General features: G+C 35.9%; 2 protein-coding genes across 3 annotated transcripts; one reads left to right on the forward strand and one right to left on the reverse strand.

The window, feature by feature from the left end:
- Positions 1-40: 40 nt before the first annotated feature.
- LOC110452472 (RNA polymerase II subunit B1 CTD phosphatase Rpap2-like) lies at positions 41-14,441 on the forward strand. Of its 2 annotated transcripts, XR_002463192.1 has the most exons (11): positions 41-186; positions 1,784-1,916; positions 2,285-2,383; positions 2,872-2,937; positions 3,437-3,564; positions 5,776-6,883; positions 8,901-8,998; positions 9,655-9,735; positions 10,244-10,312; positions 11,755-12,907; positions 14,406-14,441. XR_002463192.1 is itself a non-coding variant. In XM_021501032.1 (10 exons), the coding sequence occupies exons 1-10, from the start codon at positions 128-130 to the stop codon at positions 11,891-11,893; spliced, it is 1,980 nt and encodes a 659-aa protein (XP_021356707.1). In that variant the 5' UTR covers positions 41-127; the 3' UTR covers positions 11,894-12,966. The 2 variants fall into 2 exon arrangements, 1 of the variants encoding a protein (XP_021356707.1); XM_021501032.1 differs by lacking the exon at positions 14,406-14,441 and having other exon boundaries at positions 11,755-12,966.
- A 541-nt stretch (positions 14,442-14,982) lies between these two features.
- LOC110452466 lies at positions 14,983-25,499 on the reverse strand. The gene is made up of 4 exons (XM_021501023.1): positions 25,327-25,499; positions 18,167-18,559; positions 17,738-17,903; positions 14,983-17,496 (listed from the first exon to the last, which is right to left on the reverse strand). Exons 2-4 carry the CDS (start codon positions 18,503-18,505, stop codon positions 15,920-15,922), a joined length of 2,082 nt encoding a protein of 693 aa, XP_021356698.1. The 5' UTR covers positions 18,506-18,559; positions 25,327-25,499; the 3' UTR covers positions 14,983-15,919.
- Between the last annotated feature and the right edge of the window lie 1,425 nt (positions 25,500-26,924).

Here is a 26,924-nt window from a genome sequence, read left to right on the forward strand (position 1 = left end):
ATGTATTATCACAATCCCTTTCGGTTTCATGGTTAAAAACAAAGATGGCTGCGCCCTGATGAAACGTGACTTTTAGCTGACACCGACAACTCTCAAAGTTAGCTGAAAGCATAGTTGATGTTGTACCATGTCTTCTTTTCAAAAGGACAGAACGAAACCAAAACACAGCGGTGGCCAGCAAATAATGTAGGTCTCTGTTGGTGTTACTTATGCATAGTTAGCTTCTGTGTCCGTTAACAAAGTAGACTGTAACAGGGCGTGGAATAGTGATAAAGATAGTGGCGGTCGTCGCTGGGGCTAGAACCCGCGACCCTTGGCTCTCCAGCCCGATGCTCCACCGCGCGCTGTCAACTATATAGGGAAATTCCCTACAGCTGACGCTTGTAAAGCAACCTAATCAATGCACATCGTTTACAGACCAATGCAGGACAATTTTCTGCTCCTTTTCAGTGTCGAGCATTCAATGAGCTTTAATTCGCTTTTGTTCCTTATAAACTTAAAAGGGGTTGTGACAGCCTGTCTAAAATTACAGAAAATTTCAGTGTCTAAAAGTTGTTATTTCATTCAGATATGCAGATTTAATAAACTGACATGCAATTACAAATGTGACTGGCACATGTACATGTAACTATCTTTTTATGGATTCTCTTTTTCCCTCTCATAGGAGTCGTAACAATTCATTACTATATATTACTAGTAAAACTGGGAATAGCATTATTCATGTTTGATATTTGTTTTAAACAAGATTTCAATAGGATAATTTTCCCCAAAAATTACCAAAAATACACAAAAAAAATACCTGCAAACAACCCTTTAATTTAACACATATATGGAAATTTAAATCAGATGGTTTCATTAGTTAAAAATAATTCTTAGCCTGTGTTGTCCGCCAAACAATCTATGGTATACATGCTACTTGGAGTAAGGGAAGTCAATCGTGACTGAGAATCTATTAAATGCTTTTTATGTACTGTACTTCATTTAATAACAAAAAGAATATTTAAAACAAAAAGGTCTGATACAGTATTCATTTTATTGTGTTTCAGTTTTAGGGCTTCAGCATTTTTTTCTAAATAATTATATAATTTATATGAATTATATATGTTTAGTGGTGTTTCTACTTTGAGATATTTCCATTTCTCTAGTCATTTTTGTATACATGTTATATAACCATCCATGTTATCTTACAAAACAAAGAAATGTTGAATTCAAAGATGGTTTAATTTACATTTTTTATTCCAATTGCAATGTAAAATGCATCTTATTAACAAGTTTTGAACATTGTAGATGCAATTTACTGTTATGCATGTAATAATGATAAAGTGTACATGTAGATATATGTATAATTTATGAATAAAAACAATTCAAATGTAAACATATAATCACATAAATACATCATAAAGCATCAACTAATTTATCGGCTTAAAGCTACATTTTTGTATGATTACAATGGTTTTGGGTTGTTTCATGAAACTTCACACACATGTTCACAACCATCAACTCTTGTACAAGTTCACATTTCGTCATTCTGCAGTCAAAAACTGGGTAACTGTTACTATAAATAAAGATTTTGAAAGTTCACACATATGTTCACAAACATCACTGTTGTACTAGTTTGCATTTTGATCCTCCGTGATCAAAAATTACGTATTCCTTATCACTTTTAACTGCAAGGGTATTCGTATCATCTGCAAGGCCTTGTATATATATATTTTTTTATTGCAAAAGATGTAGGTTTCATTTTTAAAAGAAATTTACTGTTTTTGTGTTTCATTCTTAACAGAGATGAAGAAGCAGAAAGAAGAAAGAAAATTGAACAAGATGTCCGAAGACGCCAAGAATGTGAGAAAAAAGCTTTCAAAATAGTGGAGAAATTGCTAGAAAATCCTGTTACTGAAGACACACTACTACAGGATGTAAGTCTTGGTTATATGGTTACTACGAAATGTGATTTGCTTGGTGTTTCATTATAAAAGTCTTTTGTGAAATGTTTTGGTCCTCCCTTCATTCAGTTGATTATTAACATATTTTGTATGAGTGTAATGACTCTAGGTCTCTTTGTGCTTGTAAAAAATTGCTGTGACTTTTTCACCATACCAATACAAACACCGAAACTATTTGTATGTTCCTTTTAAGATTTTAAGTCTATTCCCCTCCCCAATGTAATAGAAATCATCAAAATTTGAAAAAGGTGTTCAGGACTTGCCTGAAACATTTCTTCTAAAATCGTTGATTTATCACTCCAGCATGGAACATACATTGTATGACCAGTTGTTTATTTCAGGCTCTACACATATGTCCGAATCACTACGACGATATTATAGAGGAGCGAGCCATAGCTAAGTTATGTGGCTATCCCATCTGCCCAAACTCCCTAGGACACGTAAGTACAGACTAGGTCTTATAGCAAAAACAATTTCACAAATCACCAAAAGACTTTATTAAGAAATATAGCTATATAGCTGACATACAGCATGTTTACTGAAGCTCATGAAAACAAACCCAGCCATATGCTACTTCTGTGCATTGTCATTTCAAAAATCTGGCCTCCCCTCATATTTTGGATATTTCCATTGGCATGTGAATAGTATCTCCTTACTCTATGCACCAGTTGTAATATTGAGTTGTCCTTCCATGTTTTGTTAATCACCCCTTTGCCTCATTTTTATATATATTTCATGCCAATTAAGGTTTTTCCTGCAAAGGTTATTATGGACATAAAAGACCTTACCATATTCACTGTTCAGAGTGTAAATGACTGGACTGAAGGACACTGCATCATTTCCACTGCTAATATTACTTTAATCTTATAACCTTCATTCTAACATACATTATAGATGTATTTAAGATTGTACTTTTTCTTGTCAATAGATTCCAAAGCAGAAGTACCACATTTCTACGAGGAGTAACAAAGTATATGACATCACTACCAGAAAGGTACATCGATTACATGGATGTCACCCTGGTAACATACTTGCCGTTTCCTACCGACTCAGCTAGGGAGAATTTCTCTCTGGTCATTAGGTAGAGCGTAAGACTGGTAAGCTAGAGGTCCCAGGTTTGACTCCTACCGGAGTCATTGACAAAATAATTACCTCTGTTACACGTACATGACGAATTTGTAAGAACTTATCCACCAAATCAGCCATCTCGTGTACAATAATAATATCAGATTGTACAGGGTTTTACTGAATATTCGGTGCAAGTTGTTGAGTTTGTGATTTTATATGCATGAATTTGGCTTTTAAAAAAAAACAAGTAGAAGGACAAAATAAAATCGTTATTATATACAGGTTTAGATAAAATAAAAATTAAAACACAAAACATAGAGACTTTATCATTTAAATGTTACATAAATTATACAGCATTGAATGTTTGAGATAATGTCTTCTTTTCAAAGGTAAAAATATAATATGTTGGTTCTGTGATTTCTCAGAATTTTTGCAGCAACCAGTGTTTCACGGCCTCTCAGTACTTAAGGCGACAGCTGTTGACTGCTCCTCTTTGGAGTCGGAAACATGTGAATGACAAACCGTTCAAACTCCTTCCACAGGAAGCCACAAGGTCAGTCTTTATGGGGGGTAGCTAGTGCATCCAGCTTTGACTCCAGTCATACTACATGTATTGCTTCATGTATTGGTGAAAATACTGTTGCAATAGTTATACTATTCTGTTCTGTTATTCCAATAGAATTAAAACTAATGTGCATCAAGTAATTGAGGAAACAAATCTTTGTGATCTGTCAGTGTTTTGAGGTATTGTTACAATTCAAATATGTGAAATCGTTTTAATTACATGTACTTGTTCAATGTGGTGTTTGCTCTTAAAGGTCTTCATGTTTCTAATTTGCCATAAACAGCCATTTTTGATAAATATTAAAATAAAATGATACTGCCACCATTGTACACCTGGTATTTGGCATTATTTGGTGATTCATAATGAAGGGGATATATAAAAGAACTGTGAAGAAAAACAGGAAACACAACCTTAGTTTATGATGGCACTAAGGAAGTAAATAAGGGCATGCATTATAGCGAGGTTTTACTGTAGATGTCTATGAATCAATTCCACACCTGAACTTGAGTATAAATCTATAGAATTTTAAGCTAGCTGACTCTAATGGTAACAAAATGATTGTCAGAACTTTGTCATCTGTTAAAGACACAATTTAACACTTTAAAAGGTGTACTACAGTGTGTTAAATTTGAAGTAACACAAACTTTTTGATATATTTGGTTTGTGAATTTGAACCTAGTGGTTGTCTCCCTTACATCAGTGGCAAGCTGATGATTTATGCTGAAGTTTTGTCTAAACATACTTAACCAGGCTACTGACGAGCTATAAGTGTTCAGTTGTAAGGATTTGTCACTCATACAAATGAAGGTATAGCTGAAGTTATAGCTGTGTCTATTACAGTAGATCTGGCCTCAGTACTAGGATCCAATGGATTCAGTTTTTAGGTCAACTGAGCTTTGCTCAAGTGACCTATTCCGATCTCTTTCCGTCCGCGTCAACCGTAGTGCGTAAAACTTTTTACATTTTCCACTTTTTCTCAAGAACCAGTAGCCAGGGTGGGGCCCCAAAGGGAAAATTAACCAATATTTCAAAAATCTTCTTCTCCAGACTCAGAGGTACTACAGTCATTATCTCTGCGTCGATGGAAAGATCATCAGGGGCTTTATTTAAATTGTAAATTTCACGACCTTGGGGAGGGGGTAAAGTTTACTATAGTTTATATTAGGAAATAACACTTTTGGTTATATTTTTACTATTTTCTGTAGGAAACTATTCTTACTTGGTGAGAATTATCAATGGAGTCCAAAGAAAGAAGGTTTTAAAATGTAAAATTGGGATTCCTACCCCAAACCAAAAATCTTCTTTCCAAACTCAGAGATACTTTACTTAGCTACAGTCAATTTCAGTGCATGGATAGAACGATCATCAGGAGCTTTATTGAAATTGTCAATTTCAGGACCCCTGAGCCGTCTGTTCCCCCTTGGGGAGGGGGTAAAGTTAACTATAGTTTATATAGGGAAATAATACTTTTGGGTATATTTTATCCATTTTCAGCAGAAAATTATTCAAACTTGGTCAGAATCATCTTTGGTGGATGAGGGTATTACATTGTAAAATCAGAATTCCTGCCCCATCCCCAGGGGCTAGGGCGGGGTCCCAATGGGAACATTTACCAATATTTTAAAATTCTTATCTGTTGATGACATGACAAGTATTGTATTTCACTTAGTTTACATGCTGATTTCCACATCACATCTAAACAATAAAGTTACCAGTACCTATGATATAACTCAGGTGACCGCTAATGTCCTTGGGCCTCTTGTTATAACTTAGGTTACATTCGCCTATCCCGGTTACAACAGTTCAGGTGGCGTAGATTATTAAACAAACGCACTTTGACCGAACTATAAGCAGAGCTAAAAATGCACAGTTTCGGAGAATAAATAACAATATATCAAGAATGATATGGCCTTCTATCATGCTTCCACTAAATTATATAACATATCTTACAATCTATACATAGATTGACCTTGTTTAGAGAAATAACGCAAACTAGCAATAGCTAGCAGCTTAGTAGTTTCGTTCAGGTACGTCTGGACTCCTCAATCTACACGTGCCGAATATTCCTTTTGTCAGCCTCAGTTCAGATCTGTGCCTGGTTTTTTTTTCCAGGTTCAACCGTTTCAACTGGTTGAACCAAATACACAAAAGGAGCCTTAAATACAAAAGCTCCTCATTCATTCTGCTTTATATTTCCAGTGGGTTAGAAGGAGATGAAGTGATTTCTATACAATCAGAGTTGAGACAAGAAGTGCAGTCACTGGAAAGGCTGGAGAAGTATGAGGCGAAAAGCAAGGATAAGTCAGCAAACAGGGGTCCTAATAACCCGGACATGTTGAATTTACAGTCCCTTAAAATAGCAGATAGCAACACTTCCTCCAACCAAGACAGAAGTGTGTCAGTCACACAGTCACATTCCAAAAGTACTCATCAGGAAGACAATCTTATAGATAATGCTGAGAAAGGTGAAACAAAATCTAAAAACAAAGGTGACTCAACAGTAATTAACCCTAATCAGAATTCTGAGACAAAAACAGAATCTGGACACCATGGTGACACAATGAATGCTGAAGCAAAGATGAAACATCTTCAGACTTTGTTGAACAAACGAAAACATTTGCTTGGTCAATTGGCAGATATTCAGCCATTGAAAGTGGAGATGTCCAATACAAAACTATCACATGATTCAGATGATGATGATGAAGAGTCTGAATCAGGAAAAGGTCAGCCTAGAGTCACAAAACTTACTAAAGACTCTGAAAATAATATTGATCCTGCATCAGCAAATGTTGTGTGTGACAATGTGAAACCTCCAGATTCTGGTATGTGTCAGGATCCTGAATTGCAGGGAAATGTCAGTAGAACAAGACCTGCTATGATAAAACCACAAGTACTTCCTGCTGAGGTGTCACAGTCAACAACCTTCATACAACAACAGAGACTAAAAAATCCTAAAACCCCCGTAACACCGTCCAAATCTGTGATAATGATTCTGTGTCAGACAATGAAACAGTGGGTCACCAAGGAAACCATAGACTTTTTATCACCACAGGAATCAGACACTCCACAAGATAGAATTGACCACATAGGATTCCAGTCGAAATATGAACAATTATGTCGGCGAATAGGTAACAGTGAAAATGACCTTGATGATCTCATAGGAGAATCCAAAATGGAGGATTCATCTATTCCACAGAAAACAGTTCCAGATTACAGAATACTGAAGGAAGAAACAGAAGAATTTGGCAACAAGGTGGCACACTACCTACAGGGCAAGACCAGTGCAGCATTGGTCGTGAAGGAAAAGGTAGACAGCCTTGTTTTAATACTTTAAATAATATTTAATGCAAAATATTTGTTGGGGAAATGTAAATTAGGTCACTACAGTACATTTCACCTAATATCACGTCTGTTAATGTCACTTTTCGGTTATTATCATGTTTTTTTGATGCACCGTTTTTCCTGCTATATAATCTATGCAATTCAATTCTTTTATTATCACCTGATTTTGTGTCGATTTCTCTTAATATCACTTTTTTTTGGCCACTGTCACAAAAAAATACAGGTAAATGGTGGTAATGATTCATGATAAATGCCCTGGGGACCTTCTGTCACACCCTCAGTGACCCTGGACGCATTATGTAAACAATGCCTCGGCCTAACAGGGTATTTTTTACACCTGGCTGACTGTCAAACAATAGGTTACACCTGGCTGACTGTTAAACAATAGGTTGACTTACATACTTGTTAACATGATATTCACCTGTGGTTGGGGGAGCTAGGACAGTCTAACATCTGTAAACTTTTCTAATGCCAAGTGTGATGTATTCTTTCAACTAATTATAACATGTGTACTATCTTCGATTACACACTTGCAGCAAATATCTAAGGAAATTAACCTATAAAAAGATGTTACTAGCGAAAGAACAGTATATATATCAAGATATAGGTAAATATTTACCAAGTCTCATGTTTACAATTGAATTTGATGCAGAATACCAGCCAAACACTTGTATGCCTACATCACTACTGCAGTAAACAATCATAATTACAATCGTACTGATCGTCATTTTGCTACTAACTATATGAAATGTAACTGCATACTGAAATGAAATACAAATAATATATTTATTTCTATACTTATTTACTTATATCTTTATTTCAACTAGGGTAAAGAACAAGGTTAGTTACAAAATATCAATCTTCTTCGTAGAGCCACATCACTTAGGCATTTGACTAAGTTCACTTCTGGTTTTTGAGGGCTGAAAAACATCAGAAAATATGTTTTCTGTTTATGTCATGTTTCTGTTAATATCATGTTTTTCTCTGACAAATGGGAAGTGATATTAAGAGAAATCTACTGTATCAATAAAAGATACATGCTCAAGCACCATAGCCCTTATTAAATATCTCTTAGCTACAAAGTAAAAAATTACATAATTAAGGAGGCACAGCGTTCCAACTCACTTCACTTTTTGGTGTGAGCCTTTCATTCAACCTTCATTAACTGAAATAAACAAACAAGACTTGTCAATTACTATTATAGGAATGAATGGAGAACACCTGCTGATCTACCTACCAAGCCATGAATGACTACATAGTTGTTAAATTTCATGGGATTAAAATTTTGTGATTTTGTGTCGGGAACTTACACTCAGGGGTTTAATTTCACTAACTACATTTTCTGTAAGTCTATTTCAGACTTTTTATTTATATATTTCTATTTTACCTATTTCACTTTTTTTGTATGTAATGTTTTTTCTTTAAAAATGATGTTTTGACCGAGCAGCCTCGGCTGATATCAGGGACGTGTGAAGTGTTGATGTTGATATCAGGGACGTGTGAATTGTGGATGTTGATATCAGGGACGTGTGAAGTATGGATGTTGATATCAGGGACGTGTGAATTGTGGATGTTGATATCAGGGACGTGTGAAGTGTGGATGTTGATATCAGGGACGTGTGAAATGTGGATGTTGATATCAGGGATGTGTGAAGTGTGGATGTTGATATCAGGGACATGTGAAATGTGGATGTTGATATCAGGGACGTGTGAATTGTGGATGTTGATATCAGGGATGTGTGAAGTGTGGATGTTGATATCAGGGACGTGTGAAGTGTGGATGTTATTGTGAAGATCTCAAAATCTTCTGGAGGGTTTTAACTTTGTGACTTGTAACACTTTTTTTGAAATTTGCAAAAATTAAAACCTTCGTGAATATTAGCAACAATACGATATTTAACTAAAATATGTCACACAATTTAAACATTTCAAAGTTGAATCTATATCATTTGATTTGTTATAGTGTTATTTGTCTTTACTAGGACGTCCAGGAGCAGTCAGAAGTCCACCTCCCTACAGTGGACAGTCATGATCAAATGCTGATTAGAAAGAAAATTGTTATGGAAAAAATTAACAGGGTGTAAGTATTTCTCAGGTGGACAATTGAAAGTTTTCTGTCCCTTTTTGTTTTAATACCTCTCACAAAGATTCAATATGGATGTATTATGTTTTTAAAGAACTGGAGTAAGTTGGTAGATCAGTAATCTAAAGGGAGTGGGTTCCAGGTTTAAATCTTATATTGCTGTTAAGTTTTCCTGCTACGGCAATGTGTTCAGTATATACACAAACATTTTTATATAGGCCACTGAAAGTCGTATAATTCGTGTGTTATAGGGGTAGAATATACACTAACAATATTACTTCTTCTTTTTCTATTTATTTCTATTATTTTGTACCTGTTGCATATGTTAAAATGTTTGGGTTACTTATGTTAATATACATATGCACACTTTCCTTACTTTGACCTAGTTGATAAACTGTTATGTATATTACACATTATGCGACAGGTTGAAGGATATAAGTGACTGAGTTACACCTAAGTTTTATTTGGCTGAACAATTAATTGTAAAATTTTCAATATATTTTATCTGATGATAAGAATTCTACTCAGCCCTTTAGTTACTATAAGACTTTAGAGTGAGCAGGTGCTCGAGGTCACACTGTTTTGTTAAGTATGTACATGAACATATGTATGAATTACATGTAATATAACATTTTGTGAAATCTTTGGGACAGAATGCATGAAATTCTGACTCCACTGAAGCTGTCCATGCAGGAAGTGTTTTCAGAATTAAGACAACTGGTGTCAACATTCAGGTAAAGTACTCTACACCAAATAGTGGGATGTGTTTAAATGCAACACCTGGCAAACAGTACAGAGAAGACTGTATGTTTAAGTGTACTACTATTGAAAGTTATTTCCCCATGTTTAAATTGAACACTGGTGCATGTCATGCCAGTATGTTCAAGTGTAACACTAATGAATGACAGACATGCTCTACTTCAATATCATGCCCATTTGTTTAAGTGGATGAGTACATTGTAGACAGATAAGAATGAGAATTCAACCAAATAAAACAATTTTGAGTCTGAAGAAAATGTTATTGCTAGAATAATATGTTGACCATTCATATGTCTCTGACACTGACAATTCAGTTTTCTTTTTTTCACAAAATGAATCATCTTCAGTCTAGCTAGCAGTCTGTTCTTTCCTTGATGTATCTGTATAACATAAACATCTGAATACAATTGAACAGTACCAAATTAGTTCTTTACATGGATGTGTTTGATAAGTTTGGGGATCAGCTTCTCTTTGGTTTTGCAGACTCGGAAGTCAGAACATCATCTTTAGACCAGCAGAGTGGACATTGGTCAGTCTCATCCTTTTCAAAATGTAAGTACAGTCAATGTCAAGTGTGTCATACACAATATTAAGCCATACAGTTAAGGACATTTGTAAAGATAATGTATAGATCCATCCAATATCACTGTGATTAAAACCAGATCTGAAACTACGGCACACCAAAGCTACATGTACATGTTACATAGTAAATAACGATATTGTTTTATTCAGATTAATCCATAATTTTAACAAAACAAGAGACAAAAATTCTACTTTTTCTGGTGATATAGTAACATATTTATCTTCTTTCTGTATCTCAATACACCCAATTTTTATTGTCCATTCGTCTATCTCAGGAAATTGGCCGCTATAAAGGTATAGCAGTAACACACCACATTTGATATTTTTATCAAGGGACGCTACTTTCCAGTAGAATTTTTATGTCTTTCAAAGTCAGTTGTGCTTTTTTTATTAGGATCCCATGAGTTATTGCCCTTTTTGTAGTACAATCTTGTCCAGACAAGAGTTATTGCCCTTTATGTAGTACAATATTGTCTAGACAAGAGTTATTGCCCTTTTTATAGTACAATCTTGTCCAGACAAGAGTTATTGCCCTTTATGTAGTACAATCTTGTCCAGACAAGAGTAATTGCCTTTTTTGTAGTACAATCTTGTCCAGACAAGAGTTATTGCCCTTTTTGTAGTACAATCTTGTCCAGACAAGAGTCATTGCCCTTTTTGTAGTACAATCTTGTCCAGACAAGAGTTATTGCCCTTTTTGTAGTACAATTTTGTCCAGACCAGAGTCATTGCCCTTTTTGTAGTACAATCTTGTCCAGACAAGAGTTATTGCCCTTTTTGTAGTACAATCTTTTGTAGTACAATCTTTTGTAGTACAATCTTGTCTAGACAAGAGTTACTGCCCTTTTTTTTGGTACAATCTTGTCCAGACAAATTGTTCATTTGATAGGATTCACTACTGTCATAGGTAGTTGTGCGTGATTGAAAGGCGTTAGTCTGGACGTTAAGTTATACAAATATTTACATGGATGTGCTTGTATCATTAAAATTAACCTTTGGATTATAGTGTTTCAGTGATATTTTGGACACCTTTGTCAAGTTGTGGGACTCACCCTCAATTTGAGAACCCACTTAGTTAACTGTAAGGACTGGAGCTGATCAACAATTTAAGAACCCACTTAATAAACTATAAGGACTGGAGCTGATCAACAATTTGAGAACCCACTTAATTAACTATAAGGACTTGAGCTGATCAACAATTTCAGTATGAAGGTTCAGGACTCTATAGTAACAATCCTACAAAAATCACGGAACGTTAAATCTTCTACAAAATTAACAACCTTTTTTTTGTATTTAACATTTTAAGGATGATACAATTTTGTTTAGAAACACATTATTTATTATTTATTTTTGTTAGTTTTTTATTCAGTTTTGTAAACATATCCTGATCAAGGTTTATTGTCTTTTTTTAGGTTGGCAAGAAGACAACATTACATTGCAGAAGCCTTTAAGGAGGAGAGTGCAGTACGTTACTTTAATATTCTCCTCCGTCCTATCCATGAGTCGGAGACTGCAGTTGACCAGCATGTCTCACAAGTCATCTTCTCTTGACGCCATTACTATTTTCCTTTTTACTCCGCAAAAAAGACTGATTTATACAGAAAGAAAACCATAAAGCAATTTTAGGATTGTTTATTGTAAAACAAAAAGGAAATTTCTGCATTACCCATGACAGAAATTAATGCTGAATATATGTGTTGTGCATCATCCGTTAAAATTACAACCTGGACTTGGACTTCAAAACCATTGAATTGGTCTCTATATTATGGACAAAGACAAACGGCTTGAGGGACAGTGCTAAAAGGGGTTGAATTGGCTAATATTTCAACAGTATTCTCCTTCAGACCCAGTTACGTTAGAATCAAGTACTCTCATAGATTTCGGTGGAAGGCCTATCCTTTTGTTGCTTATTCATTGATAAATATATAATAGAGATTTATTGGAATCGATAAAAACAAACGTGTGACTTCAGTATGTTACATTATTTATTGATAATACTCAGAGAAAAAACAAAACGTGATTTTACATATCCCCGAATATATATACATGTATAACATGTGACAGAAAGTGATGGTCCATAAAACAAGTATTCCGCTACCAGGTATAGGTAAAATCTCAACCGTATTGGTACTACCAGGTATATATAAAATCTCTATCATATTGGTACTACCAGGTATATATAAAATCTATCGTATTGGTATTACCAGGTATAGATAAAATCTCAACCGTATTGGTACTACCAGGTATATATAAAATCTCTATCATATTGGTACTACCAGGTATCTATAAAATCTATCGTATTGGTATTACCAGGTATAGATAAACTCTCAACCGTATTGGTACTACCAGGTATATATAAAATCTCTATCATATTGGTACTACCAGGTATATATAAAATCTCTATCGTATTGGTACTACCAGGTATAGATAAAATCTCAATCGTATTGGTACTACCAGGTATAGATAAAAACTCAACTGTATTGGTACTACCAGGTATATATAAAATCTCTATCGTATTGGTACTACCAGGTATAGATAAAATCTCAACCGTATTGGTACAACCAGGTATATATAGATCAGGCGCGTAGCTACCATGTAATCCAATAAGCCCGGGCTTGCACATGATTTTGACAAGTATAGGTTTTCATGACGTTTTTTTTTCTTGCTGATACTATAAAATGGAGTTTAAGTTTTGAATATATAGTATACATATATAATTCCTCAGATATGATTCACTGTTAATAGTTAGTTCAAAAATGTATAAAGTTTAGAAATGTCCATTGCATTAATGGACAGCTCCAGGCGGAACTAAACTGCTCGATTGAGTAAATTGAGAAACTCACGCCCGGCACAAACGACTCCATCTTTAGGGTCGTGAGATATTTGAAGAGGAGATTAGGCGATGGACTGTGAGATGGAACATTCCAAACACCATCAAACCTGCTTCTTTGCAGGAAACGCTTCCACTAACTAACCGCGAGCTGTACCCTTGTGTCTGGACGATGGTCGCAATACTTGTAACCATGCCAGTCTCCACATCGTCAGCAGAGCGTTCATTCAGTTCCCTCCGCAGAGTGAAGACGTACCTTCGTTGCACAATGGGACAGGAGCGTCTTCTGTCATTGTCAATTCTCCATATTCACCGAGATATGACAATTGACATTGATGCTGCGATAGAGGAGTTCTTTGCTGCCAAACGTAGGAAAGGACACTTTGGAATCTAACTAAATGACGAAAACTGTCTTCTGGAGCCTGCCAAATTACAACACAACAGAATTTTAAAAAATCACGGTGCTTTGTATTTTTTTACTTTGTCAGATTGCGCATAATAATACCTTCTATAATGGACGTATATAAAACTAAACTTTAATTTTCTTCCATGTCCACAAAATGTTTATGAAACCAGAAGACGAAGCGGTGTGGGAGACTGCAAAGCTGGGCCTTACGATGATAGTGGGGGCAACCTCGCTTCTCGAAATGACCAACAAATAACAGGAGCAAGTATAAGGAACCAGTCACAAAGCACAAACAGAAGACGAAACTGTGTGGGAGACTGAGTAAAGGTGACAGCGGAGGTAACCTCGCTTCCCAATTAACTCGGATCAGATTATGAGAAAGATAAACCCAATTGCATGTTCACTAATGCAGAAGCATCAAATGCATTTATCAAGATTAGGTAAAAACCAGACAATGTATGTATGGAGGGTGTACAAAGCAATACCGACGGTTAATCTCCAGAATTACACTGGATCCACGTAAATAGGTATATTTATATACAAAAAATAGGACTTTTTTCTTGCGGATTAAAACGAGAAAACAGACATCAGGACGTGTGAAATGGCTCCTGAGACGTTCTAGAAAACACATTTTTCATGGGGGGAATGGGGGAGACCCCCCAGACCCCACTTAAAGGGAGGGGGAATACCCCCTCCCGTACCCTCCCCCTGCTCGCGCTTCGGGGGGGGGGGGGGCTGCCTTCGGCAACCCCATCTCGGGCTTACACATGGTAATGGGGCTAGCTACGCGCCTGTAGATAAAATCTCAATCGTATCGGTACTACCAGGTATAGATAAAATCTCAACCGTATTGGTACTACCAGGTATCTATAAAATCTCAACCGTATTGGTACTACCAGGTATATATAAAATCGCTATCGTATTGGTACTACCAGGTATATATAAAATCGCTATCGTATTGGTACTACCAGGTATATATAAACTCAATCGTATTGGTACTACCAGGTATAGATAAAATCTCAACCGTATTCGTACTACCAGGTATATATAAAATCTCAACCGTATTGGTACTACCAGGTATCTATAAAATCTCAACCGTATTGGTACTACCAGGTATAGATAAAATCTCAATCGTATTGGTACTACCAGGAATATATAAAATCTCTATTATAGATAAAAACTCAATCGTATTGGTACTACCAGGTATAGATAAAATCTCAATCGTATTGGTACTACCAGGAATATATAAAATCTCTATCGTATTGGTACTACCACGAATATATAAAATCTCTATCGTATTGGTACTACCAGGAATATATAAAATCTCTATCGTATTGGTACTACCAGGAATATATAAAATCTCCATCGTATTGGTACTACCAGGTATATATAAACTCAATCGTATTGGTACTACCAGGTATAGATAAAATCTCAACCGTATTCGTACTACCAGGTATATATAAAATCTCAACCGTATTGGTACTACCAGGTATCTATAAAATCTCAACCGTATTGGTACTACCAGGTATATATAAAATCTCCATCGTATCGGTACTACCAGGTATAGATAAAATCTCAACCGTATTGGTACTACCGGGTATATATAAAATCTCAACCGTATTGGTACTACCAGGTATCTATAAAATCTCAACCGTATTGGTACTACCAGGTATCTATAAAATCTCAACCGTATTGGTACTACCAGGTATAGATAAAATCTCAACCGTATTCGTACTACCAGGTATATATAAAATCTCAACCGTATTGGTACTACCAGGTATATATAAAATCTCTATCGTATTGGTACTACCAGGAATATATAAAATCTCCATCGTATTGGTACTACCAGGTATATATAAAATCTCTATCGTATCGGTACTACCAGGTATAGATAAAATCTCTATCGTATTGGTACTACCAGGAATATATAAAATCTCTATCGTATTGGTACTACCAGGTATATATAAAATCTCTATCGTATTGGTATTACCAAATTTCACTTTGACATAGAAATGTTTGATTCGCAGATGGACCAATTACACTTGACATTTTAAGATGTGTATTGCTATTTATCTATCATGCATCACTCACTAAGTTACTAAAGCATATACTTTCGATGATTACGATGTAAAGAGGCGATCACTTTCTGTCAGAACAATATATATACTGGTTAACCTGCAGTAATTAACATACCCACAACAGTCCCAACCATTCACGTCTGGAAACTAATGGTTCTTCTTCATTACACAAATCTAATTTCTATCCGTATCCTTGCACCAACTATTTGACATTTAACTCCCATTCACTTCCAGCACCTGGTTCGTAGACACATATCACATCTTCACTTCTTTGAAATTGGTGACAAATTCCTGGACACAATGTCTTCCTGTTTGACAGAATTATCTCCGCGGCCTTTTAGTGCAGGAAGAGCTACAGTCTGCCTTGGAACTGTGTTTAAAGAATGAGTAGAGGACTGAAGTGATGTTTTGGAGTGTGATGGAGTAGAACTTTGCACATTACCTAAACTCTTTGATGCTGACTTTAACGAGTCCGGTCCAGACACTTTCCCAACAGACCCTTTAGAGATATCCCCAGACACTCGGCCGACGGAACAGTTCAATCCATTGACAGAAATGTTAGCAGAAGATATTGATATTGTTGAACCATTCCTGGACAATTTCGAAAGTGGTCTGTTAGACAATTTTCCAGAAACGATATCAGATGACCTAATAGAACCATTTCTTGAAATTTTATCTGCGGAATTAATAGAACCGTTTGCTGAAACTTTACCCACTGATTTTGTTGTATACCCTAACTTGTTGGGTGCCGAACGGGAGTAAGTAGAAACTTTACCTACTGACACATTTCCCGACATCTTTGATCCTGACCGTATTTCATGCCTTTTAAAACCGTATCTCACAGGTCCAGTAATGAAAATGGGTTCCTCATCGCTTTCATCACAGAATGTGTCATCGTATGAACGATCTGTTGTTTCACTCATCAACGTCGTAATCGTCCTGTCAAACAACGAATCCTCCTCGACCTCCTCTCTCGATGAAAGCGTTTTCTCCTCTGCATTTTCTACCTTGGGTGGCTCATCTCTGTATGGTTTCGCCTCGTCAATTTCTTCCAGTTCACTTTCCAGACCAGTATATACGAACAGATTCTCTGGAGCCTCGTTCAGACCCTCTACCATCTCGTCTAGCTCCGAAGCCGTGGCGGACAACATGTCGGGCTTAAAATCACTGAGCAAATTATATTTCCCTTGAAAGAACGCTGGGAATACACCTGACTTCATGTGGGACGAAAGCCGTTCGATCACCTTGATGAACCAACGTGACCTTCCCTTCACCACTCCCATGCTTTTCTTGTGCTGATACAATATGGCATTTAAGATGACGCGATTTGTCAAAGGATGCAAGCAAAATGAATGTATGTCTTTGATTCTCTCTATCAACATGATGATGTCTCTGAAATATTGTCCTGTCGTCATCTGACAGATATAATGAAGAGCCCTGTCCTCTAGACAACCTATGTTGAGACCCCAGGAGCAGACAATACTGCCATCGTAACCACACTCATTGCTCCATGGCATCACAGTTGCGTCAAGGTAGAACATTTTTTCACCTTGCGTCAAGACGTCTCTGATATTCTTTTTGAAGTCTGTGTGGAACTCATAATACGGTCGTCTGCTTGCTATTGGGACTTGCAGACGACACTGCTTCGGAACTTCACTGATTGAAATGCAGGGTACGATATTGAGTGTGAAGAACAAATGCGGTTGAATGGACTGGTTCGTGTAGAAGTTGATCAACAAGGTTCCGTCTTTTTTACCAGAATATGATATGTCCATGGTGTGATGTTTTTTTGCTTTATGAGGTCTAGCCTCCTTTAAAAAGTCCACAGCTGCTATGATACCTGCAGACAGAAATGAAAAATAGGGACTTTATCAACAGACCTCATTACATTTGCTTTTTCTCTTAAATCAAAAACTGCAGGTTCAAATGGTTTTCCTCAGTTTCAAATAAGGAAGAAAGGAAAAACGAAAGAGAAGACAGATGCGGTATCGTGTTAAAATCCTAAACAAAGTCTACATGATGCCTTGCCTGCATGTAGAAACTGACAGGCAAATAAAGGTTCATGGACATTTAAAACTTACCGTCATTGAACCAGTGGAGGATAAAGTCAGGCCTAAGGAACCCGTTTGTATCCACACAATGACCCCACTCTTTAGAGATCTGCATCTTGTCTACGGAAAACAGATTCTCGTTGACACCTAGAAGGATTCTATGGCTTGGGAATTCGCTGGGGGGCTTGTACACCATCTGAAAGGAGGAAACATTAATTCTGTTAATCTCGTTATTATCATCAGTACGAAATGAGCAGTGGCAATGTTAAGTTATCAGAAGAGACAATAACTGTGAGAGTATTGATAATGATACCTTTATGTATTGGAAACTAATCAGGTTACTTCAATTAAAGTTATACAGATCGTTGTTCTGTTATGAAATCTATCTAGTGTTGTGATTTTGCAAATCTATAACTGATTATCACAAGAGGAAAACCGCCAGAAAATCTGCATATTCACCGTGAATGTGTCGGGTTTTGCAGGCCTCTTAATAGGTACAAAACACTGGAATTCATAAGCATCAAGGGCTCGAAGATTTTCAAGTTCAGGCTTGCCTCCCCTTATTGAAATGTACTTTGGAAACAAAGGATGTATCCCATAGGCAGTGTTCGCAATCCTGGCGGCAAGCCCCATCGCTATCCCAAATGAGTTTTCCCTCCGACTTTCTAGTTCCCCTATGGTAATCCTTTCATTAAGAACTCCTGTGATAAAGTCTCCAAGTTCTGGAGGTCGGGTGGCCACGCCATCAGCTCCCTCCACTTCCTCGATAATGACGTCATCATCATCATCTTCCAGCATGTTCTCTCTAGCTGCGTTCGTCGAAACAACGTCACACTACGTCACAGTCGTATGCTGTAGAAACGAAATATGCTGGTAATATTAAAATGGTTAAATAGTTAAATTGTGGCAATTGGATAATGACAGAAAGGACAACAATCAACAACAGTTACTACATCTTCTACACACAAAAACAGCGTCTTCTACAAAAAGATAACAATAACAGACCTTTCACAAAAACGTACAGCAAAAACAGTACCATTTACAAAAGGACAACAATTGTTCATTCCACATAGACATTACGTTCAACGAAAAATCGCTGGCGGCAAAACCGAGTTAGTAGATAAGAAAATGTCTTTCCGAAATTTTGCCGTTTGATTAAAGTTTGCATACGATGAAAAAATGCTTGTTACTACATGTTCATTAGAAAGTATATTCTTTACCTTTAAAAGCAAACTCTTCTGTCTGATACGATCAGAGAGGCATCATAGAAGAAGTTCATTATACGTAAAAATCAATAACATTCGGTACTGCACAATTGTAAGATTTTTCTGAATCGGGAAATTTAAACGAACTTTTCCTCTTTGTCTCGGTTTCATTTTGCACAAACTAAAACCAAAAGCATTGTTTTTTAAGGTTTAAAATAACATACTTTGGTCTAGTCCGAAATAACTGACTATCCACCCCATCAAAATTTTCGAAAATACAGACTAACACTGTACGATGTACTTATGAGATTTTTTAAGTATTGCCCATCTGACAAAGAACTTTTTTGCCACCGAGTATTTTAGCTACAGGCGACAACAAGTCACGTCGAAATTTCAGGGAAGTAAAATCCATTCTGTTCTTGTCATATCATTTGTCAACAACTAGCATACTCATTTTTAAAATCTTCACAGACGCTACGATATTATCTAGATTTTACAGTATGTTAGATTTGGACGAATGGTATTTTTTTTTTAAAGGGAACAAAGTGAATTTTACTACTCTGCATTTTCGACAGGACTTGTCGCCTTAAGTATAGTATAGGTTAGGGGTAGAGTGTATCTCTGGTTGTCTATATATACTAGGTATATGAACCAGTACAGCAGTCCTGTCGTGGCGTCCGTTCTAATGCATCACTTCCATTGTAGTAACCAGTTACGCCCGACAGTCGAGGACGTCACTGCTTTCGTTAGGTACAGTCCTAAGTCCATTTGTCGGGGAGTCCCTATAGTGAGTGCGATTTTAAAATTTATGCTAGTGTATGTATTTCTCAAATCAATTTACGATTATGATATTTCGGTCGTAGCTATATTTATCACTGGCTTTCCCAAAAGATAAAACTGACCACACTGAACGTTTGTTTCAGGTAATATAATGTCATTATTAACTACGTACATTTTATGTAAGAGATCTATATTTTCAGTATCTAATCGATCTCGCCGGTATTTTTTTATCAACATGAGTATATTCGATTTGTCACCTATCATCAGGAAATGACACTTCTTTTATGGAGGTGTTACAATGTATTTGGATTATTGTCGAGCGACCTTGGCAGATAATTGATTTGTAAACTTGACTCAGTGTATTGTATGTGTACAGGATATTAATTGATACACCCTACAGTAACATGAATTCTGCTTTATTCAGTTTAGATATTAAACTATACACCATAATATGATTGCCAAATGCAAACCTCTATCATCTAAACCAGAAGCAGAATACGTCATATTGTCAATGGCATGTTACAAATCAAATATCCGAAACAGATCTGTGCACGTTATAAACAAGGCAGACATTCATTGTCATAACAAACACTTGTTTTCTATTGTTAAACACCGAATACACGCATGAATTGTATTTCTATGTTTACACATATAAGTTATAGAGTGTACACCATTTTCTTTGGTGATAAATGTTGATAAATGTGTATACCTGTTTCAATATATTACGGATGTGATGGAGAGACGAGTGTGGTGATTATTTTCTTGTCACACTGCTAAAGTATAGCACACCTAAATATTTAACGTCAACTGATATTGTATGATCCGTCACTAGGTATTTATAGTACGTAATGGAAGTCGAAATACATCACTAGATATTTATAGTAAGATGTGGGGGTTGAGGATACGTTTTATGTCAATGAATATTTACAGGACTTTCAGGGGTGAAGAATACGTCACTAGATATTTATAGAAAGATGTGGGGGTTGATGATATGTTTTATGTCAATGAATATTTACAGGACTCTCAGGGGTGAAGAATACGTCACTAGATATTTATAGAAAGATGTGGGGGTTGATGATATGTTTTATGTCAATGAATATTTACAGGACTTTCAGGGGTGAAGAATTCGTCACTAGATATGTATACATACAGTACGTGGTCAGGGTTTGGTATTTGTCGCCAAATAAGTATAGTACATGGGGATAGAAGATCAACAGATACTAACGTAATTGGAGTTGAGGATACTCCCCTACTTAGTCAAAGTAGTTAGTGGGCGGCTGGTGCTTCTTCACTGTTACATCTAACTACATTGAATATATAGGGAATGTTGTCATATCAAAATTCTACTGCTATATATTAGATAATTGGACAACAAATGAATGCACTATTTTAACAAACTTGGTATTTATACAAGCGGTACAGTAGTACCGTCAAGTTGGACAGATATCTATCGGTGTCTGAGTAGTCTAGAAACTAGTAAGATATTTAGCACACATGCTACTACATTGAAAATACTAACGCGTTATCTTTTTCAAAACTACATCTTTAATGTACAATGGAGAGTTTGTTTTGCTTTTCAAATAATTACGATACAGCACTGTAGGATGTTAAGTGTCGTTAACCATTTTATTAGGTTAAACACAAGTTCCACTTTTTAAGTGGTTAATTGGTGCTCACGTTTTGCAAGTCACTGTAATGTAGAATTTAAGGGTTATGCTCCATAGAACACCATGTCAAATTTGAGTGTATACCTCAATCAGTTAGGTATCATGTGTTTTCAGTATTCCGTCAGTGTATCACATATCTACATTTTCACTATATACACTGTTGTATCGAATATCAATCTTACGGGACTTCACAACCGTAACAAATAGTACACAACACGAATTACAATATTACATTCAAAGCAAGGTTTAGCAGTCATATATTTTGCATTGTATACAGCGTTGTTGCCCCTTACGGAGTGATATTGACTGAGGCGAAGCCGAGGTCAATATCACTCTTTCAGGTTCATATCACATCATATTTACCAGCACAAAAGCCCATAACTGTTTTATTATATGCTTCAACAATAAAATAAAACAAAAACAAAACTAAAGGATCTGATTTTTGTACGCGAGCCTCCGTGTAAAATTTAGCCAGGTTTGAATACAACAGTTCATCATTGTAGCTTTCAAAGGCATCGTCTAGATTATTTTTCTTAAGATAAGCATGGAGGACATGCACTGCGTGTCCAATGGCCTTTTAACGTTAACAGCATCTTTATCCTCGAATAGTTTTCGTAATTTTCTGATGTAACGGAGGAGAAACGTTCGCCAGCAGCCATCTTCCAATGTCGTCTGACAGATCGCGTTCCAGTCTAACTGCGCATGCGCTACGACAGGTTCCGGGGAATTTCCATACAGGCTATATTTAGAAATCGATATTCACCGGATAACCAGTCTACATGACTTTTTGAGGACTGGTCACGTGTATAGGATCCGACCAATGTGANCAGTCTAACTGCGCATGCGCTACGACAGGTTCCGGGGAATTTCCATACAGGCTATATTTAGAAATCGATATTCACCGGATAACCAGTCTACATGACTTTTTGAGGACTGGTCACGTGTACAGGATCCGACCAGTGTGAGTGCGAGAAATGTTCATGCATATAATAAAATATTATATACACTTGTTATACAATAGTATATGCATGTAAAGTAAAAAGGGTTGCTGTTTTCAGGGATCATATTGTACAGATGTAAACGAAGTGATATGCAGTATGATCTGTACTGTATACTACAATATGTTTACTGTAAACATGGTTATTTATTCTGTAAATAGGGTTATATATATACTGTATACTACAATATGCTAAAGTATAGCACACCTAAATATTTAACGTCAACTGATATTGTATGATACGTCACTAGGTATTTATAGTACGTAATGGAAGTCGAAATACTTCACTAGATATTTATAGTAAGATGTGGGGGTTGAGGATAATACGGTATATATTACTGTTTACAGGGTTGTATGTATTGTTTACATGGTTATATTTACTGTTTACATGGTTATATTTACTGTTTACATGGTTGTATGTACTGTTTACAGGGTTATATTTACTGTGTACAAGCTTATATTACTGTTTACATGGTTATATTACTATTTACATGGTTATATTTACTGTTTACAGGGTTATATGTACTGTTTACATGGTTATATTTACTGTTTACATGGTTATATATACTGTTTACATGGTTAAATATACTGTCTATATGGTTGTAGTTTCTGTTTAAGGGTTGTATTTACTGTTTACATGGTTATATTTACTGTTTACATGGTTATATTACTGTATACATGGTTATATTCCTGTTTACATGGTTATACATACTGTTTACATGGTTATATTTACTGTTTACAGGCATACTGTTTACATGGTTAAATATACTGTCTATATGGTTGTAGTTTCTGTTTAAGGGTTGTATTTACTGTTTACATGGTTATACATACTGTTTACATGGTTATATTTACTGTGTACATGGTGATATTACTGTATACATGGGTATATTCCTGTTTACATGGTTATACTACTGTTTACAATGTTATATTTACTGTTTACAGGCATACTGTTTACATGGTTAAATATACTGTCTATATGGCTGTAGTTTCTGTTTTCATGGTTGTATTCACTGTTTACATGGGTTTACATGCTGTTTACAGGGTTATACATGCTGTTCACATGGTTATACATACTGTTTACAGGGTTATCCATACTGTTTACAGGGTTATACACGCTGTTCACAGGATTATACATACTGTTCACGGGGTTATACATACTGTTCACAGGGTTATACATCCTGTTCACAGGGTTATACATGCTGTTCACATGGTTATACATACTGTTTACGTGGTTAAATATACTGTCTATATGGTTGTAGTTTCTGTTTTCAGGGTTGTATTTACTGTTTACATGGTTATATTTACTGTTTACAGGCATACTGTTTACATGGTTAAATATACTGTCTATATGGTTGTAGTTTCTGTTTTCAGGGTTGTATTCACTGTTTACATGGGTTTACATACTGTTTACAGGGTTATACATGCTGTTCACAGGATTATACATACTGTTCACAGGGTTATACATACTGTTCACAGGGTTATACATGCTGTTCACAGGGTTATACATGCTGTTCACAGGGTTATACATACTGTTCACAGGGTTATACATGCTGTTCACAGGGTTATACATACTGTTTACAGGGTTATACATACTGTTCACAGGGTTATACATACTGTTTACAGGGTTATACATACTGTTTACAGGGTTATGCATATTTGCTTACAGGGTAATATATTTTTATATACTGTACAGTTATTTGCTCAATTTTCACCGTGAGAGAATTCCCCAGTTCAAAAAATTGAATTTTGCGAGTTACATCAACATTATTTACTTTAATAACCATGTTAGATATTATTTGTACAAAATAATTTGATTGGTTCTCTCATTCTTGTCAAGTCTATCATGCCGAATAATAATAGTCTACTACTTACGTGACAAACTGTTTTATTGGATTCGGGAGTGGAGGTATGCTTTATTCCTTAATCCTGCACGTCATACGTTTCTGAATCACATTTATGAACGTATCCGATAAACCAGATAATTGATCATGTAGTTAATCACAACAAGGTAATCATAACATAGTTCTCTAGATGTCGAAATCAACAAGAAACATTCAAAGTACAACAAAACCATGAACTCTAAATCGATCACACTAGGTCCATGGAGCTGAAGGTTGAAGGACAGAATTGTTTTAACTAGTGCGTCAACTAGTTACACTGGTTTTAACAGGAAAGCTATCACTATATAAGGGTTATTTTTATTACAAATAACACTTCAAACACTTTATTGACCAGATCATTAAATGATAGTAAATGTAATTGCTGTATGAATGATATTACGTAGTTATTTATATTCGTTGACTAAACAAACCATTCCCATCTGGAAATTACTACTTTTATTGACACGTTTCGGGGCTGATATATCATTTCTTGCCTTTTAGTGTTAACTGTACAATATAAGTACATCCTTAGGTTACAGTTGTCACTACTCAAGAGCCTGTTGTTAATACCAAGATTTACCGAACAGATGCGTCCTGTTAACCAACAGGCTATTAAACCAAGGTTTCTGTATAAAATGACGTCAAGCTTCCTTATATAATCCCGTCATTATAATGTGATTTCAAAATACTATCCGTAGTGTTCCCTACAATCCAATGAATACGTGTCAAATGAAATCAAAAACCCAAAAGCATTACTTAATTACAAAAGAAAATTCATAATCCCATATGAATTGAAAATGTCCATACAGAATATGCTTGCCCATCTTTCAACTTAAGTCATTGGAATCTATTTTCTCCTGAAAACCATATGTATTTAAGTATAAAAAGCTGGTTTTAAAACCTTCACGAAAAGTCACCGATACCATCTTTGATGAGAAGATCTGGTTTCAAAAAGATTTGTTTGCTAAATTCGGCGTGTAAAAATAAAAAGTACAAACATTTAAACGTCTGAATCAACACACAGAACACACTGTACATACACTGAACAAAAGACGTGCAGTTGCTAAGTGCAGTGGTTATCGAAACTTACCTCCTCTAGTTATTTAACACATATATCCTCTTCCATCTTTGAAACATTATTATATCTACAACAAACTTAATAAACCTATATTAATTTTCTCTCCGAAATGAATATTCCTTATAAAATTATTTCGAATTTGTAACAGACGCAGTTGGAATAAACATGGATATTGATTTGTTAGACTGTTGGAATACCTCTGTATTGAAGGGGATTATCGCCTCAATCTCAATCTATTGTTGATATATAAATACAAAATTTGGACCCGTTAGTTAAATCTCTTTTAAACGTTAACATAAGACGGTATCTCCGCATGCCTACGACATACGTCGGCCTGTGCCCGCTGTGTTTAACCACCGTTGAATATCCGCTTGAGAGCCTTTTGAAATATTTGGTCCCCAATATACGACGGTAGAATAGTCCGAAACAAATACTGGGTGGGTTGATAACGGGTATCTGGTTAGGACAGGACTGACCCACACACGACTCAATGGTGTAAACTAGTGTTAGGTTCTCGTCTTTAACAAAAGGTTAAACACGTTAACAAGGAGGATCTGGTAACTCCTAGCTGGAGTTTTAATACCCAATTAGACACCTATATGTTCGCATAATACCCTGTTTAAATGACTCCAAAATGTCAGTGCAACAACTGTTCATCTGACTTGTCTTCTAGGGTGACAATAACTTTCAACAATATGTGTTTTTACGATTCAAAACACGAATATTTAAAAAGAGTTGACGGTCAAAGCAGAGGATTAAAGACTCCAGTCATACGATATGTATCTGGTAGTGTTATATGCTTACGACACCGACTCGCTTTGTTGTAAGGAACACTTTTGTATTGAATAAACTCGCTCGGACATAGTAGGGTGATTAAGTCTGCAGTTCTTGTGCTATTCTTATTGTTCTGGATCTAATTACAGACTGTCGGTGTTGACATGAAGTACGTCCATAAACGATCCATTTTGCTAAGGTCCCCGTAACACTGCGAAAAACTAGGACTAAGTAATGGATACTGGGTTTCCCTTTCCGGCATGACAATAGCTTTGGTTAATCATTTCTGAAAAGAATAGCTTTTATGAGAAATAATAAAGGTGAAATAAACACAATATAATCAATATGTCCGAACCGTAAAACCTCAGCGGGTCTAGACTGGCATTCAAACCAGGGATTTCAGCTTGTTATACGTTCGATCCAACCGACTGAATATGTCTAAACGGAGAGTTAAGGGGAGGTTACCGTATATAGGTAAATCCATAGTACAGTGGGACAGTGATCCTTCAAGCATTGTTCTTTAATGAATATATATATATATTGTGCTTTCACCAGGACGAGGACAAATCGTATATATAATTAAACTACTAGTGTAACGTATCCACGTGTTCCGAACCCGGTACATATCTATCCTATAGATAAGTTGTTACTATGATGAATGACATTTACATACGTGAGTAAGTCTCCGTGGGTACCCCCACTATAAAACCCCTCCCCTTATTTTCTGTCTATATTAAATTTCAAACAAGTAAATTTGAGGAATTCTGTAATGTTCACTGTTAAACTTATGTTAGAAGAAAACTTTAGATGAATTGCAAATATAATGGATATGTGAA

This window comes from Mizuhopecten yessoensis, unplaced genomic scaffold (assembly GCF_002113885.1).
Source record: "Mizuhopecten yessoensis strain PY_sf001 unplaced genomic scaffold, ASM211388v2 scaffold6697, whole genome shotgun sequence".
In the NCBI taxonomy this organism is placed as follows: Eukaryota; Metazoa; Mollusca; class Bivalvia; order Pectinida; family Pectinidae; genus Mizuhopecten; species Mizuhopecten yessoensis.

Bases quoted from the DNA above. Each gene is read 5' to 3' on its own strand.
- LOC110452472 (XM_021501032.1), top strand. From the start codon at position 128: ATGTCTTCTTTTCAAAAGGACAGAACGAAACCAAAACACAGCGGTGGC. The intron at 187-1,783 runs GTAGGTCTCTGT...CATTCTTAACAG, and splicing joins AGCGGTGGCCAGCAAATAAT to AGATGAAGAAGCAGAAAGAA. The intron at 2,938-3,436 runs GTACATCGATTA...GTGATTTCTCAG, and splicing joins ATGACATCACTACCAGAAAG to AATTTTTGCAGCAACCAGTG.
- LOC110452466 (XM_021501023.1), bottom strand. From the start codon at position 18,505: ATGCTGGAAGATGATGATGATGACGTCATTATCGAGGAAGTGGAGGGA. The intron at 17,904-18,166 runs GTGAATATGCAG...TCCTCCTTTCAG, and splicing joins CAAAACCCGACACATTCACG to ATGGTGTACAAGCCCCCCAG. The intron at 17,497-17,737 runs GTAAGTTTTAAA...TTCTGTCTGCAG, and splicing joins CCTCCACTGGTTCAATGACG to GTATCATAGCAGCTGTGGAC.